We start from the raw sequence: 19446 nt of genomic DNA on the forward strand, positions 1-19446 counted from the left end.
ATGTGTTACCTTGACTTGTATATAAAACATCAGTTAATGCATTACCTTGACTTGTATATAAAACATCAGTTAATGTGTTACCTTGACTTGTATAAAACATCAGTTAATGTGTTACCTTGACTTGTATAAAACATCAGTTAATGTGTTACCTTGACTTGTATAAAACATCAGTTAATGTGTTACCTTGACTTGTATATAAAACATCAGTTAATGTGTTACCTTGACTTGTATATAAAACATCAGTTAATGTGTTACCTTGACTTGTATAAAACATCAGTTAATGTGTTATCTTGACTTGTATAAAACATCAGTTAATGTGTTACCTTGACTTGTATATAAAACATCAGTTAATGTGTTACCTTGACTTGTATATAAAACTTCAGTTAATGTGTTACCTTGACTTGTATAAAACATCAGTTAATGTGTTACCTTGACTTGTATATAAAACATCAGTTAATGTGTTACCTTGACTTGTATATAAAACATCAGTTAATGTGTTACCTTGACTTGTATAAAACATCAGTTAATGTGTTATCTTGACTTGTATAAAACATCAGTTAATGTGTTTCCTTGACTTGTATAAAACATCAGTTAATGTGTTACCTTGACTTGTATATAAAACATCAGTTAATGTGTTACCTTGACTTGTATATAAAACATCAATAATGTGTTACCTTGACTTGTATATAAAACATCAGTTAATGCGTTACCTTGACTTGTATAAAACATCAGTTAATGTGTTACCTTGAACATCAGTTAATGTGTTATATAAAACATCAGTTAATGTGTTACCTTGACTTGTATATAAAACATCAGTTAATGTGTTACCTTGACTTGTATATAAAACATCAGTTAATGTGTTACCTTGACTTGTATAAAACATCAGTTAATGTGTTACCTTGACTTGTATATAAAACATCAGTTAATGTGTTACCTTGACTTGTATAAAACATCAGTTAATGTGTTACCTTGACTTGTATATAAAACTTCAGTTAATGTGTTACCTTGACTTGTATAAAACATCAGTTAATGTGTTATCTTGACTTGTATAAAACATCAGTTAATGTGTTACCTTGACTTGTATATAAAACATCAGTTAATGTGTTACCTTGACTTGTATATAAAACATCAGTTAATGTGTTACCTTGACTTGTATATAAAACATCAGTTAATGTGTTACCTTGACTTGTATAAAACATCAGTTAATGTGTTACCTTGACTTGTATATAAAACATCAGTTAATGTGTTACCTTGACTTGTATATAAAACATCAGTTAATGTGTTACCTTGACTTGTATATAAAACATCAGTTAATGTGTTACCTTGACTTGTATATAAAACATCAGTTAATGTGTTACCTTGACTTATATAAAACATCAGTTAATGTGTTACCTTGACTTGTATATAAAACATCAGTTAATGTGTTACCTTGACTTGTATATAAAACATCAGTTAATGTGTTACCTTGACTTGTATATAAAACATCAGTTAATGTGTTACCTTGACTTGTATATAAAACATCAGTTAATGTGTTACCTTGACTTGTATATAAACATCAGTTAATGTGTTACCTTGACTTGTATATAAAACATCAGTTAATGTGTTACCTTGACTTGTATATAAAACATCAGTTAATGTGTTACCTTGACTTGTATATAAAACATCAGTTAATGTGTTACCTTGACTTGTATATAAAACATCAGTTAATGTGTTACCTTGACTTGTATATAAAACATCAGTTAATGTGTTACCTTGACTTGTATATAAAACATCAGTTAATGTGTTACCTTGACTTGTATATAAAACATCAGTTAATGTGTTACCTTGACTTGTATAAAACATCAGTTAATGTGTTACCTTGACTTGTATATAAAACATCAGTTAATGTGTTACCTTGACTTGTATATAAAACATCAGTTAATGTGTTACCTTGACTTGTATATAAAACATCAGGTAATGTGTTACCTTGACTTGTATAAAACATCAGTTAATGTGTTACCTTGACTTGTATAAAACATCAGTTAATGTGTTACCTTGACTTGTATATAAAATATCAGTTAATGCGTTACCTTGACTTGTATATAAAACATCAGTTAATGTGTTACCTTGACTTGTATAAAACATCAGTTAATGCGTTACCTTGACTTGTATATAAAACATCAGTTAATGCGTTACCTTGACTTGTATAAAACATCATTTAATGCGTTACCTTGACTTGTATAAAAAACATCAGTTAATGCGTTACCTTGACTTGTATAAAACATCATTTAATGCGTTACCTTGACTTGTATAAAACATCATTTAATGCGTTACCTTGACTTTGAATAAGAGCTCATCCCGCTGTACATTTCTTTCATCCAACTCACGCTGTAAGGCACGGTACTCCACCAGGGAAATATTAGCTGTAAAAAAAAAGATATACCATTTTATATACCGGCAGACAATGTACTACTATAGACTAGCAATAATATATAGATGGTTTTATTTTTACATGATCATTGTAGAGAGTGCTGTAACATCACCATTTCCTGATATTTAAACTGTGATTTTAAACATAAATTTGATTGTTTTCATGGCAACAGCAAAAATCGTTTTATGCATGTTACTGTAGAAAACATTAAATTTTTTATTGATCATATATAATGGCATTAAGTGGAGATCTGTAGTAGTGGGTGTGACATATTTACACATGCAAGTGTAGCAAATTAAATATGTCATGCAGTAATGCTTAATGTTAATCATCAACTGCTTAGCATACATGTGGTTTATACTAAAACCTTTATTCTGTAAGGGACATACTAGACACCTGCTGTTTACAAACAGATACCTGTATCATTTCTCCCCTAGACACCTGCTGTTTACAAACAGATACCTGTATCATTTCTCCCCTAGACACCTGCTGTTTACAAACAGATACCTGTATCATTTCTCCCCTAGACACCTGCTGTTTACAAACAGATACCTGTATCATTTCTCCCCTAGACACCTGCTGTTTACAAACAGATACCTGTATCATTTCTCCCCTAGACACCTGCTGTTTACAAACAGATACCTGTATCATTTCTCCCCTAGACACCTGCTGTTTACAAACAGATACACGTATCATTTCTCACCTAGACACCTGCTGTTTAAAAACAGATACCTGTATCATTTCTCCCCTAGACACCTTCTGTTTACAAACAGATACCTGTATCATTTCTCCCCTTGACACCTGCTGTTTACAAACAGATACCTGTATCATTTCTCCCCTAGACACCTGCTGTTTACAAACAGATACCTGTATCACTTCTCCCCTAGACACCTGCTGTTTACAAACAGATACACGTATCATTTCTCCCCTAGACACCTGCTGTTTACAAACAGATACACGTATCATTTCTCCCCTAGACACCTGCTGTTTACAAACAGATACACGTATCATTTCTCCCCTAGACACCTGCTGTTTACAAACAGATACATGTATCATTTCTCCCCTTCTCATTTTCAATGTTCAGCTATACACTTGTAGAATAATTCATATCTTATCCCCAATTCAAAAAATTTAGACAATTTCTTTTCTCTACCTGCTCCAAACACTAAAGTTACCAGTTGAATAGAATTTTAAGATCAATTCACTTCAGGTCAGACACCTTAACCATTCAGCTATAGTGGTTCTTATTGCTTGTCAAAATATTTCTATGAAATCGTTTCACAATCTGGCCAAAATAATGTTTTTTTTTCTCAACATTTTTATTAGGAATCCATTTATCATTATTTGATAAACAGTGTACAATTTTCCTCTGAAGCACCCTTTATTTATTTCATATAATGTCTGTCCCACACACCCATGTTGAAATGATATGTGTCCAATCATGATCTGCAGTGCACATCACTGGATAACAGGATACAGGCTCCTTTTCAGGTATAAATAGTTAGTTAGTATTAATACATTCATGGCAAGAGATCATAGTATCTGATATTGATCATCAAGAGAGTTATAATTAACCTGTTAGATTCAGTCATGTGTCCGGTCGTCATGGTGATAATAACATCATCAAGTTAGGACATATCTCTTGAAATTTACCTTGACAATGATGGAATAAATTGATTCTGTAGGTTTTTATTTTCATATTTTATTTAAAATTGGATCAATATCTGATAATTCATGGATGTGAAAAGTTTGGCATTAATAACACATCCTTGAATGTGTAACCTAGATGTAGAGAACTTAAGAAATGTCAGACACCATATAAACACCTTCAACCACCATGATCTTGAGAGATAGAGATGTACAAGAAATAATCAGAAACTTTATCCACATGACCATTCTGACACACAAGGTAATATGGAGAGCTAGTAGCAGAATGTCAAATACCTCAACTACACTCTCACTGATGACCCAGAGAGATCGATCAAATAGACGAATGTCAGACACCTCAACTACACTCTCACTGGTGACCCAGAGAGAGAGAGGTCAAATAGTAGATTGTCAAATACCTCAACTTCACTCTCACTGATGACCCAGGGAGAGAGAGATCAAATAGTAGAATGTCAGATACCTCAACTACACTCTCACTGATGACCCAGGGAGAGAGAGAGAGAGGTCAAATAGTAGAATGTCAAATACCTCAACTACACTCTCACTGATGACCCAGAGAGAGATCAAATAGACCAATGTCAGACACCTCAACTACACTCTCACTGATGACCCAGAGAGAGAGAGGTCAAATAGTAGAATGTCAAATACCTCAAATACATGATCACTGATAACCCAGAGAGAGATCAAATAGACGAATGTCAGACACCTCAACTACATGCTCACTGATGACCCAGAGAGAGGTCAAATAGTAGAATGTCAAATACCTCAAATACATGCTCACTGATAACCCAGAGAGAGATCAAATAGTAGAATGTCAGATACCTCAACTACACTCTCACTGATGACCCAGAGAGAGATCAAATAGACCAATGTCAGACACCTCAACTACACTCTCACTGATGACCCAGAGAGAGGTCAAATAGTAGAAAGTCATATACCTAAACTACATGCTCACTGATGACCCAAAGAGAGAGAGAGAGAGAGATCAAATAGTAGAATGTCAGACACCTCAACTACACTCTCACTGATGACCCAGAGAGAGATCAAATAGAACAATGTCAGACACCTCAACTTCACCTTCACTGATGACCCAGAGAGATATCAAATAGTAGAATGCCATATACCTCAACTACATGCTCACTGATAACCCAGAGAGAGAGATCAAATAGTAGAATGTCAAATACCTCAACTACACTCTCACTGATGACCCAGAGAGAGAGAGAGAGAGAGAGAGGTCAAATAGACGAATGTCAGACACCTCAACTACATGCTCACTGATGACCCAGAGAGAGGTCAAATAGTAGAATGTCAAATACCTCAAATACATGCTCACTGATAACCCAGAGAGAGATCAAATAGTAGAATGTCAGACACCTCAACTACACTCACTGATGACCCAGAGAGAGATCAAATAGACCAATGTCATATACCTCAACTACATGCTCACTGATCACCCAGAGAGAGAGAGAGATCAAATAGTAGAATGTCAGACACCTCAACTACACTCTCACTGATGACCCAGAGAGAGATCAAATAGACCAATGTCAGACACCTTAACTACACTTTCACTGATAACCCAGAGAGAGAGGTCAAATAGTAGAATGTCAGACACCTCAACTACACTCTCACTGATGACCCAGAGAGAGGTCAAATAGACCAATGTCAGACACCTCAACTACATGCTCACTGATGACCCAGAGAGAGATCAAATAGTAGAATGTCAAATACCTCAACTACACCTTCACTGATGACCCAGAGAGATATCAAATAGTAGAATGTCATATACCTCAACTACATGCTTACTGATAACCCAGTGAGAGAGATCAAATAGTAGAATGTCAAATACCTCAACTACACTCTCTCTGATGACCCAGAGAGAGAGAGGTCAAATAGACGAATGTCAGACACCTCAACTACATGCTCACTGATGACCCAGAGAGAGGTCAAATAGTAGAATGTCAAATACCTCAAATACATGCTCACTGATAACCCAGAGAGAGATCAAATAGCAGAATGTCAGACACCTCAACTATACTCACTGATGACCCAGAGAGAGATCAAATAGACCAATGTCAGACACCTCAACTACACTCTCACTGATGACCCAGAGAGAGGTCAAATAGTAGAATGTCATATACCTCAACTACATGCTCACTGATCACCCAGAGAGAGAGAGAGAGAGAGATCAAATAGTAGAATGTCAGACACCTCATCTACACTCTCACTGATGACCCAGAGAGAGAGAGATCAGATAGACCAATGTCAGACACCTCAACTACACTCTCACTGATGACCCAGAGAGAGGTCAAATAGACCAATGTCAGACACCTCAACTACATGCTCACTGATGACCCAGAGAGAGATCAAATAGTAGAATGTCAAATACCTCAACTACACCTTCACTGATGACCCAGAGAGATATCAAATAGTAGAATGTCATATACCTCAACTACATGCTCACTGATAACCCAGAGAGAGAGATCAAATAGTAGAATGTCAAATACCTCAACTACACTCTCACTGATGACCCAGAGAAGGAGAGAGAGAGGTCAAATAGACGAATGTCAGACACCTCAACTACATGCTCACTGATGACCCAGAGAGAGGTCAAATAGTAGAATGTCAAATACCTCAAATACATGCTCACTGATAACCCAGAGAGAGATCAAACAGTAGAATGTCAGACACCTCAACTACACTCACTGATGACCCAGAATGAGATCAAATAGACCAATGTCAGACACCTCAACTACACTCTCACTGATAACCCAGAGAGAGAGGTCAAATAGTGGAATGTCAGACACCTCAACCACACTTTCACTGATGACCCAGAGAGAGGTCAAATAGACCAATGTCAGACACCTCAACTACATGCTCACTGATGACCCAGAGAGAGATCAAATAGTAGAATGTCATATACTTCAACTACACTCTCACTGATGACCCAGAGAGAGAGATCAAATAGTAGAATGTCATATACCTCAACTACATGCTCACTGATGACCCAGAGAGAGAGTGAGATCAAATAGTAGAATGTCAGACACCTCAACTACACTCTCACTAATGACCCAGAGAGATTAAATAGACCAATGTCAGACACCTCAACTACACTCTCACTGATGACCCAGAGAGAGATCAAATAGACCAATGTCAGACACCTCAACTACATGCTCACTGTTGACCCAGAGAGAGGTCAAATAGTAGAATGTCAAATACCTCAAATACATGCTCACTGATGACCCAGAAAGAGATCAAATAGTAGAATGTCAAATACCTCAACTACATGCTCACTGTGTCATGTTGACCCAGAAAGACAGATCAAATAGTAGAATGTCAAATACCTCAACTACACTCTCACTGATGACCCAGAGAGAGAAATCAAATAGTAGAATGTCAGACACCTCAATAACATGATCACTGATAACCCAGAGAGAGATCAAATAGACGAATGTCAGACACCTCAACTACATGCTCACTGATAACCCAGAGAGAGAGATCAAATAGTAGAATGTCAGACACCTCAACTACACTCTCACTGATGACCCAGAGAGAGAGGTCAAATAGTAGAATGTCAAATACCCCAACTACTCTCTCACTGATCATGATGACCCAGAGAGAGGTCAAATAGACCAATGTCAGACACCTCAACTACACTCTCACTGATGACCCAGAGAGAGGTCAAATAGTAGAATGTCAAATACCTCAACTTCACTCTCACTGATGACCCAGAGAGAGAGGTCAAATAGTAGAATGTCGAATACCTCAACTACTCTCTCACTGATGACCCAGAGAGAGAGAGAGAGAGAGGTCAAATAGACCAATGTCAGACACCTCAACTACATGTCACTGATAACCCAGAGAGAGATCAAATAGTAGAATGTCAAATACCTCAGCTACACTCTCACTGATGACCCAGAGAGATATCAAATAGTAGAATGTCATATACCTCAACTACATGCTCACTGATCATAACCCAGAGAGAGATCAAATAGTAGAATGTCAAATATCTCAAATACATGCCCACTGATAACCCAGAGAGAGATCAAATAGTAGAATGTCAGACACCTCAACTACTCTCTCACTGATCATGATGACTCAGAGAGAGAGAGGTCAAATAGACCAATATCAGACACCTCAACTACACTCTGACTGATGACCCAGATAGAGGTCAAATAGTAGAATGTCAAATACCTCAACTACACTCTCACTGATGACCCAGAGAGAGAGGTCAAATAGTAGAATGTCAAATACCTCAACTACTCTCTCACTGATGACCCAGAGAGAGAGAGGTCAAATAGACCAATGTCAGACACCTGAACTACATGCTCACTGATAACCCCGAGAGAGATCAAATAGTAGAATGTCAAATACCTCAGCTACACTCTCACTGATGACCCAGAGAGATATCAAATAGTAGAATGTCATATACCTCAACTACATGCTCACTGATAATCCAGAGAGAGAGATCAAATAGTAGAATGTCAAATACCTCAACTACATGCTAAACATTGATAAATTGTTTTTTCATAGGAAATATGCAACTACAATTTCCATTTTCCAAACTGAAATATAACACCTTGTAGATCTCTGATAAAGAAATATTAAGTCATTACACTGATATTTCACAAGAATTTCTGTTAGTATACATGACTGATTTTTCCCTTACTGTGAGGACCTCAAACATTTAATTGTCATACAAATAAGATAATTGCCAATGGTAGACTTGGTGTAGCAGGTATGTGTGGGAGGGCACACCGGTCTGGTCGTTGTGCGAGACATGCTAGGACTACCAAGTAAAGGATAGCAACCATATATTAATGGCTGATATGGGGGAGTGTTAATATTGATTATTTCCTCCCTTTGACACTCCAAACATGCTTAGTTTGGCAAATGTGCAAGTTGCACTAGAACACAAATATCTAGTGAAATGGAAGGACTGTTGACAATAAACTTGAATAAACAGAGTTCTAATCAGTAACATAAGTAGGCCAGATCATTTACTCTTCATTCATAGCACACCAATTTTCTTCACTTCAACACCAGATAAAACCCTTCGCAAGTCCCTAAGTCCATACTCATGAAGTATCCATTTATTTTAATATACTACAAGAAAAATGTTCCCTAATCCAAGACGAATATCCAGTCTCAAAAAGTTTTAAATGGAAAAGTGTGGTCTTGGAAATCATATGATTTATGTGTTATGAGTTGTCAAAGTTAACTAGAACTATTGTCCAGGGGGGCCAACTTATAACACCCCTCTCCCCTTAACAGTTGAACAGTTCAAATATAAATGTATATTCACTGTATAAGGATTACTGCCAGCAAGTTTCCTTGAAATCCCTCTGGTATAGTGTAGTTTTGTGACAAAGTGGAACAATTATTAAAAGAGATATAGATTCAGCAGATCGATATTGTATAAGGGTTATTGCTAATAAGTGTAGTTGAAAAAAAAATCCTGAAGTTTAAGAGTAGTCGGTCAATCACTGTGTCGAAAGACCGACTGACTGACAATCACATTTATGGAACACTGGAATCCAGTATACCACTCACCCCCTAACTTTGTTGCAGGGGATATAATAAGCATACTAGTTCAGTGGTAATCAACTAAATATTAAAAAAAAAAAAAAATCTTTACAAGTGAAATCTGACAAGGTTCAATTGTATTTATGAAGACTTTCAATCATAATGGGAAAATATATACAAATATTCACAAGGAATATAAAGTTAAGAGAGTATCATGTAGAATCCAGGAAAATGCAAAATTACTGAATGTCATGGGTTATATATCTGATAACACCACTGGTTTTACATCTTTTTTAAGCTATTTAAATTTTTCTCTATCATTTGACACAGCTGTGAAGTACCATTGAAACTGACATTACCTATAATCACAAATGATTCAGCTGGTCAGTGAACAGGAATCTGTATCCTTCAAGGATAATTACACGAGTAAATCTCTGATATCTGAACTCAGATCAATAAACATCCATACTTCATCTTAAAGTGCTTACCTACACTATTAATTGACCACAAATTTCTTTGTGATCCATCATTTTTATTATCAACCCTTTTAAAATTAAAGTTCATTTTCAAAAATACTTCAAATACATTCTATTTAAAACTTTTTCCTTGTAATATTGAAATTCAAACTACATGATGATTGAAGATAAATATGATTTAGCAAAATGGAAAGAAAAGTACTGTATATGTTATGTTTTTTATTAAATTAATCCATACCGAAAACTCAAGACTCAGTTTTGATATTGTTTTCACAGTTCACAATCATTGCAAAGTTGGAGAAAACTCTTGGAAAATGATTTGTAAAACACAGCTTTTGATGAAATTACAGTACTTGTATTCGTAGCAATCATGATCAACAACAATTCTATTACCACAGGTCTCTACTGGGGGAGGATGTTAGATACCAATTCCAGCATAGCAAATAATTCATTGATTTTAACACACCAATTAAAGGAGACAGTTTGTGTGGTTGTTTAAAAACTGATTTAAGCAATCAGAATTTAAACAAGCAAGAAATTTTTATTGTTTGAATAGCAAATGTAGAATTATTCCTAGAGTTTAAAAGTTGGGGCACTCACTCGCAATAATCTTACTCATTCCTTTTTGGCTTTAAATTCTCGGGGAATTTTCCCCCCAATAGAATTTTTATTTTCTTATATATACTTGTTTATATGATTTATACTGAAAAACAAATTTTAGTTTGTTTTGTATATATATGTAGCTTTATAAGAGGTTAAACTTCTCCTGCACAAGTCAAAGCGCTTCTCATGAGTGACTGTCATTTTAACTCAGAGTCAAGGGCTTTCTTTAGCTGCTTTTGGGAGTCAAGTTTGTCCTGGTCAAACTTCTTCATGTTGAGTCAAGTCGCTTCTCATGATTCGCTTCGATTCAGAGTCAAGGGTCTTCTCAGCAACTTACAGAAGTCAAGTTTGCTCCGAAATTTAGCCACCAGCTACTAAATTCTTAAGGCTTGTCTACTTCTCTTTCCTACTGAGTCAAGCGGTTCTTGTATGTTGTTCTGCTTCTCTTTTCCTACAGAGTCAAGCAGTTTTTTGTATATTGTTAGTTGTGAGTGAGTAGCCCCTGTTACGCCAAAGATTTGTTTTATGGTTTCTGATAACCACTCAATCCATCAATAAACAGTCAACATCCTTTCCTGTTTTGAGTTATGTATAAAATGATAATTTAATGTGTAAGATTAAATTTTGGTTTATACATAACGTTTGTTATATTGTTAGTTGTGAGTGAGTAGCCCCTGTTACGCCAAACCTACTTCAGATATTTAATATAATATCAAGTGTGAATGAGAGAAGACTTGATATATGAACGCCTACAGTATACTTAGGACTGTCACTATCATCAGGTGATATCAGAAAGTAAAATGTTAACAGGCTTGGTTCATAATCTGTTCATTGATTTCAGTGAAATTCAACTTTAAATATCGTTTGATAAAATTGCCTTCTACTTGATGATTGACAAACTGCCATTGTATGGTTGCTAGTGTTTTAAAGCCACTTAGCACATTTAGGAATATAAGATATTCTTCAGAGTTTTAAATTGTAGACCCATGATGGGATTACATTGTTGTCGGGTATCAATAATCGTCCTTATTCAGTGTAATCAACAATCAGTGTCCAATGTAAAGCAAATAATCTCAAAACTTTTAATCATTGCGTGTGTATGAATCATTTTTGTTCTACACAACTTTATGACAAACAAGAGCCCATAGGCCTTAACTCATTTGAATATTGGCAAAATACAACACCTCAAAGAATATTGTAGTGGCAAACAATTAAGGCAACAAAAACAAGAGGCCCAGAGGGCCTGTATCACTCACTTGGTTTTATTTCTTTGAGTAATTCTGTAAATTGAGTAATTAGTGATTCAAAAATCACAAAGACAAATTGACCCCATGATTTGTTTAATTTTGAATCCCAACCATATAATGATGATACCATTGTATTATGAGTGCTCTCCCATGCTCAGTTGCATAGAAGAAGTAATTTATATTGAAATAGCCAAATTGACCATAGATACCATACAAATATGCTATCCAATTCATAGTTTCGGAGAGGAAGTAGTAGCCTAATTAACCTTTTTGGCCCCGCGCCTAAGGCCCTATCATTTGTACAATTTTGAATCCCCACCCTATAAGGATGCTACCATTGCATTATGAGTGCTATCCCATACTTAGTTGCAGAAAAGAAGTTCAGATGGAAATAGCAAATTGACCCCTATTGACCCCACCCCTCAGGCCCCTGTGGAGTCGGGCCCATCATTTGTACAATTTTGAATCCTCGCTTTATATGGATGGTACCATTGCATTATGAGTGCTCTCCTATACTCAGTTGCAAAGAAGAAGTCATTTATATGGAAATAGCTAAATTGACCCCTTTAACCCCACCCCTCAGGCCCCCAGGGGGTCAGCCCCATCATTTTACAATTTTGAATCCCCACCTTATAAGGATGCTACCATTGTATTATGAGTGCTCTCCCATGCTCAGTTGCATAGAAGAAGAAATTTATATTGAAATAGCCAAATTGACCGCTTTTGACCCTGCCCCTCAGGCCCCCAGGGGGTAAGACAATAATTTGTACAATTTTGAATCCCAACCCTATAAGAATGCTACCATTGCATTATGAGTGCTATCCCACGCCGCTTGGTTTCAGAGAAGAAGTCGTTTATATAGAAAAGCCAAATTGACCCCTTTTGACCCCGACCCTCAGGCCCCCAGGGGGGGTCAGCCCAATCATTTGTACAATTTTGAATCCCCATCCTATAAGGATACTACAATTGCATTATGGGTGCTATCCCATGTTTAGTTTCAGAGAAGAAGTCGTTTATATGGAAATAGCCAAACTGACCCCTTTTGACCCTGCCCCTCAGGCCCCCGGGGGGTGGTCAGCCCCTTCATTTGTACAATTTTGAATCCCTACCCTATAAGGATACTACCATTGCATTATGAGTGCTATCTCATGCTTAGTTTCAAAGAAGAAGTCGTTTATATGAAAATAGCCAAATTGACCGCTTTTGACCCCACCCCTCCGGCCCCTGGGGGGTCAGCCCCATCATTTGTACAATTTTAAATCCCCACCCTATAAGGATGCTACCATTGCATTATGAGTGCTATCCCATGCAGAGGGGAAGTCATTTATAAGGAAATAGCCAAATTGACCCCTCTTGGCCCCGCCCCTCAGGCCCCTGGGGGGTCAGCCCCATCATTTGTAAAATTTTTAGTCAGTAACCCATAAGGATGCTACCAGTCAAATTTTGTTGAATTCTGACCAGCGGTTATGGAGAAGAAGTCAATTGTTGATAGACGGACGGACAGACGGATGTACGCCGGACGCTAAAAACTCTTGATAGAAGAAGTTCATGTTCTGATATATTTGATGAACTAATCCATGAATGAAGGTACCTTGATCCCCACCATGCTACAAGTCCAATATCCAGTCTCTAGGCCTTTTATATAATTACTTATTTACAAGAAGTCATATAAAATATTTTCGCCTATTTGATCCCTGTGACCTTGAATGAAGGTCAACATCATTCATTTGAACAAAATTGGTAGTCCTTCATCCCAGCAAATCACATGCCCAACATAAGGTCTCTAAGCCTATTAGTTATTCACAAGAAGTTGTTTTGAGATTTTAGCCTATTTGACCCCTGTGACCTTGAATGAAGGTCAAGGTGATTTGTTTGAACAAACTTGGTAGCCCTTTATCCCAGCATGTCACAGACCCAATAACAGGTCTCTAGATCTCTTAGTTATTCACAAGAAGTCATTTAAAGATTTTCACCTATTTGACCCATGTGACCTTGAATGAAGGCCAAGGCCATTCATTTGAACAAATTTGATAGGCCTTTATCCCAGCATGCTGCAGGCCCAATATGAGAATCCAGAGCTTTTTAGTTATTGAGAAGAAGTCATTTAAATGAAAATATTATGCATGTCGCACGACACATGGCGCATGCCGCACAACGACGGACGGTGCACAATGATAATAATCGGGTCAGATGACCTAAAAATTGTGAACATCAAATGTCATTCAAATGACATTGAATTCTGATTACTTTACACGTCTGGGAAAGGAAAATGTGACCTTTCTACATCCTGTCAAACAAAAACAATTACGGTATTCCATTTAAAAAATACCGGAAAACACAGCTATAACAAACCTCTGGGGACTAACAAAATCACTTCATGATAAACATGGTTCATTATACACATTGAAGACATTTTATATAAAACTTGACAGGGAATGATAATAACTACATCGGAACCATGAATTTATTGTAAGAGTGTTCGTTATAAACAGGTTTTGCTGTACCTCAAATAAATAACAATAATGGACATTTGTTTTCAGTGCATTAATTAAAATGAAAATATGAAACTTATGAATGACATGTGGAATAATTAAAATTTCAATGTTTTGATCATTACAGTCGTTAATAAATCATTTCCCAGATCAACAGTGTGTGAATAATAAATAAGTTATATGACTGGCAATGAAGTCACAAACACACCATTGTATAAGCAAGGTATAAACAAACCCTCGGTAATTAATAAACAAAGCTTCGTTGGAAATGCTGCGTCAGGATCTAATTACAGTTTTGTCAAATAATTTACACAATGATCAGCAGGAAGAGCAACATCTATGGCATCTCCAGGTTTAATTCACACTTAATTTATCAGCAGGATTTTATGGTATTAACAAAATTAACAAGCTGATCGCAATAGAAATTGTCTTATATACACAAGGTGACATCTCAACAGCAATGTAAAATACTGTAGCATGGAGGAAAATACAATGGTCTGTTAGAACATAAGCTAAGGCAATTGATTATGTAATGGAATGATGTAATATCTCATTGATAATGGTTGTTAACATTCCTGTTAAGACCACTTCCAATTCTGTATGCGACAAATTCTGATCAATTTTACTAATAAAGAAAGTGCTGCACAGAATAAGCTCATTTGTCCCCTATTAGACCCCATATCCACAGTCCCAGCCCCGACTAACCTCCACAGCCCGAGCCCCGACTAACCACAGCCCGAGCCCCGACTAACCTCCACAGCCCGAGCCCCGACTAACCTCAACAGCTCCAGCCCTGACTAACCTCCACAGCCCCAGCCCCGACTAACCTCCACAGCCCCAGCCCCGACTAACCTCCACAGCCCCAGCCCCAACTAACCTCCACAGCCCCAGCCCCGACTAACCTCCACAGCCCCAGCCCCAACTAACCTCCACAGCCCCAGCCCCGACTAACCTCCACAGCCCCAGCCCCGACTAACCTCCACAGCCCCAGCCCCGACTAACCTGAGCCATCGATAGAGTCATTCTTGTGTCCAAGCTCCGGTCCGTTGCTAAATATGTAGAGCCTCTGTTGAGTACTCCTATCCTTGTACTTATGATTACAAAAACATAGTCCTGTATGTCGTATAGTCACTAACATGTTTGTGACTATAATTGATTCCACTGCAGCCAAGTCTGTACGGACCCTCACACACACAGTTCAATAGGGTTACATGGTGGTAACACACATGGCAGAACATTGCAATTTTGTCTGGAAAACGGCCGTCTGCTTACATCCATAGCTTTTCATTCAAAAAAATAGTTCCAGACATGTAGAGTCCAGACCAACAGCCTATAGTTATATACTCTCTAACTCTTCACAATGAGTTCTCTTCTTAGGAGATGTCAACTCAAGTTAAACAGACGCAACATCAACTGAAATAATTTATCATCACCATCATCAAGAAATACTTGAAATGTATTTTGATGCCAGATTGTATCCTTCAAACCCTCTATAGGATGCAGCCTCCGTTACATCCAAAATACACTAGGTATTTGCACACGAGTCACATCAATACAACACTTTCCTTAAATACACATCAACAATACTGTAAAATACAAAAATCACCCAAATTTCTGTTAGTGACAGTCTTGCCTTGAACAGATAAATCTTCCTTGTTTGTATTCTGGTGAATTGGGTAGTTTTTACACACACAAATTCTACAATCATCCACAAGTTAAAATCCTCAATGTTAAATTTAAAACACAGATTTCACCGGCCTCCGCAAGGTAAAGACATCGTAGTGAACAGCTTACAGTTATATATACACAGTATAGTCTTGACAAAGCTCTTAAACCGTGAGTAGAAAAATTTCTAACTGGAACGTTACTTAAAGGCAAGACTTCAAATGGTTTTATCAGCTCAAAAATTCATCCTTTTGTCAATGCACCTCAAGAGGACAATGTTGTATCGCTGTAAATCTAACCTGACGTGTGTTAATTTAAGGCTAAATGTCACCTTCATGTACTCGTCAATTCCACTATGGAACTAAAAACTGTTCATGCACGAAGCATCTACTGGGGGTTATTGTAACGAGGTTTTAAGTAGCAGAGAAGTTTACTTTGCACTGTCGTCAGGTAAGGGCAAATTAGGCTACTGAATATAAAGGGCACAAATAAAAGTTATCAGATGGCTATCAGAGCTGGCTAAAGGTCTGTACTGAAGACTGGTTACACCTGACCGGTTCTAACAACCTTGATGGTGGATACACATAAAAATGGACCCATGATAGGGCCCATAATGACACATTAAACTGCAGATTAGATGCATAAAAACAGTCATAGTAATATATCACCTGTACGCTATTTACAGATGTAAAAGCTTAACCTCAGCTCTATATACAAAGAACATCACAGTTCACATAGTCTTCAAACACATGATGATCATATGTGATGATCTCTGATTTTAAAAGTACAAACTCAAAACTCATGTAATAAAATCTTCAAGATGCCGAAAGTTCAAACTTAATTCTATGACCAGAGCGACTATTAGAAACCATATCATCAGCCCTACAAACTTTATCATGGGATTTAGTATATTGCTATACCTATGTGTACCTACAGATCAACTAGGCCTTGATTACATTTTATACCTGTCACCTGTACAATAATCTGTCTTGCTACCTGTGTAGGTGGTCATACCTCTGAAATTCTACCACGCCCAAAAGAAAGAAATATGAAATACTCGTACTTTTCCATCAATCATATTTGTCTAGTGTGCAAATTTTAATATTTATGTTAAGTATATTGAAAGGGAAAATGAAATATATAGAGTCAATCTTTATGTGTTCATCTACTTTTACATAAACATGGCTTATACAAATGCAGCTACACATGAAATAGGATACCTAATGAAATCTATTTTGAAAATAAATTGAAGTTAGAAATTATTTACATTTATGTGTAAATACTTCACACACACACATACTTAAAGGGACAATTCGGTCTAAGAGAACATAAATACTTGCACAAATTTCGGAAACAAACCAGTTCTAATGGTAATTAGATTAGTTAGTTTAACTGTGATATGTCAGAAAAGCCCACAGTAGTCAAATGTATGTGAAATGTTCAATCGCCATTACACATAGCCTTGTATGCCGAACCATGACCCTTGCCTGTGCAGTAAAGAATTTTTTGTCTAGAACTACTCAAAACGCTCTTACAGTTGTGTTAACATTATTAGATGCATGTTCTTGTCTAAAAATAATTTCATCAAGTCCTCAGTGGTTATGTATTGCATTTGTTTAACGTGTGTGACTTTGACTCGGGTAATATAAGGGTACAGCGTACATGTTGTACCTGCTTAATCGTATTGATCAACGATTTGGAATTTCAATGGTATTAATCAAAATACTTAAAGATGCTCCACCGCCGACAGAGCATAAATGATATTCATCATTTGAACAATAATTGGTGTTTAATCGTGTATATAATAGTCTAATTAACACAAAAAATAACATAAAATAATTTATTTTGCCTTTGGTACATGCGCATTCAGTAATTCATTCCATATAGGATATAGTAGTACGGAATTTTTTCGGGATTGCAATTAATTATTTTTCATATTTTTAACTTGAGGTAAAATTAGAAGCTCAAACTTTCCAATGGTAGTAATGGTGTAAAGTAAGTAACTTTTGTAACTGAAGAAAGATACTAAATCGTCTGCTCCTGTTTTTAAAAGTGAAAAAATACTATTTGTCGGCGGTGGAGCATCTTTAACAATGTTGTGGAATTTGTCACTATTTCTTGTCATATGTTTCATAAGGGATGTAGAACAATACATTTATGTCATATTTTGCTTAATGATTATGTAACGAATTAGCCTCACTGAATTGTCCCTTTATATATGTAATTTAATTAGAACCTTAAAGATGCTATGTGTTATTAATTGAAGTGTAGGTATTAATTGTCATTGTTATAATTTGAGTTGTAGGTATATAATTGTGTGTTAATAAATGTAGGTATAAATGTTGTGTTAATAATTTAGTGTAGGGTATAATTGTAGTTGTTAATAATATGAATGTGTGTAGGTGATAATTTTGTGTTAATAATTGAGTGTATGTATAATTGTGTTTAATTTAGTGTGTATGTAAATTATTGTGTTTAAATTGAGAATGTAGGTATAATTGTGTTTAATATTGAATTAGGTATAAATGTAGGTTATAATTGATGCGCATTATGTAATCAATTATGTTTAAAATTTAGAATTAGGTAATTAATTAGATAATTGTGTTAATAATTTGTGTTATAATTGAGTGTATAATAATATTGAGTGTATGTATAATTATTGTGTTGATTTTGTAGGTATAAATTTTTCCTACAATAATTTTAATGAGTGTAATACTATTAATTGACATTTGTTAATAATTTGTAAAATGTATATAAATTGTTATAATGTTTTAATAATTGAATGTAGGTACAATAATTTTTACTTAATTAATTAATGATTAGGTATAATAATTATGTAATTTAGAATACTATCAATCATTTATAATTTTTATTTAATAATAATTGAATGTAGGGTATTAATAAAGTGTTAATTTTTAATACATAGTATATAATTGTATTTAATAATTTATTAGTTATTAATTGAAAATGTTTAATAATTAGAGTAGGTATAATTTTTAATAATATAGACACCACCAGTGTAGGTAATTGTTTTTTAATAATTGAGTAAGTATAAATTTGTTTAAATAATATAGAATATTGTAGGTATAATCTTACCACCAATATGTGTTAACAGAATCCATTATCTTAGTAATGATAAGATTAAGTATAATATTGATTAACCACCAATGGGTAGAACTTCACCATATCCCAAATATTTAATCAATATAGAACCAGTATGCATACCTACACCAATATATAACTTTGTATCTTATACTTACAACATAGAACACCAATCCATTAGAACCACCAATCCATACTTACAACCAATTTAGTGTACTTACATAATATAGACCACCAATACTATACTTACACCAATATGA

At 35.8% G+C, this 19446-nt stretch overlaps 1 protein-coding gene across 7 annotated transcripts in view; it reads right to left on the reverse strand.

Moving 5' to 3' along the window:
* LOC138316228 (kinesin-like protein KIFC3) overlaps window positions 1-19446 on the reverse strand; it is a 112003-nt gene that overhangs the window by 33499 nt on the left and 59058 nt on the right. For 6 of the 7 annotated variants that reach the window (XM_069257825.1, XM_069257826.1, XM_069257827.1 and 3 more), the window contains exon 5: window positions 2314-2402. In XM_069257825.1, coding sequence (XP_069113926.1) covers window positions 2314-2402 — 89 coding nt within the window. Of the gene's footprint in view, window positions 1-2313; window positions 2403-15421; window positions 16264-19446 lie in introns of those variants that run through there. The other variant, XM_069257829.1, reaches the window with a different exon arrangement.

The sequence above is a fragment of the Argopecten irradians genome, chromosome 2 (genome assembly GCF_041381155.1).
Source record: "Argopecten irradians isolate NY chromosome 2, Ai_NY, whole genome shotgun sequence".
In the NCBI taxonomy this organism is placed as follows: domain Eukaryota; kingdom Metazoa; phylum Mollusca; class Bivalvia; order Pectinida; family Pectinidae; genus Argopecten; species Argopecten irradians.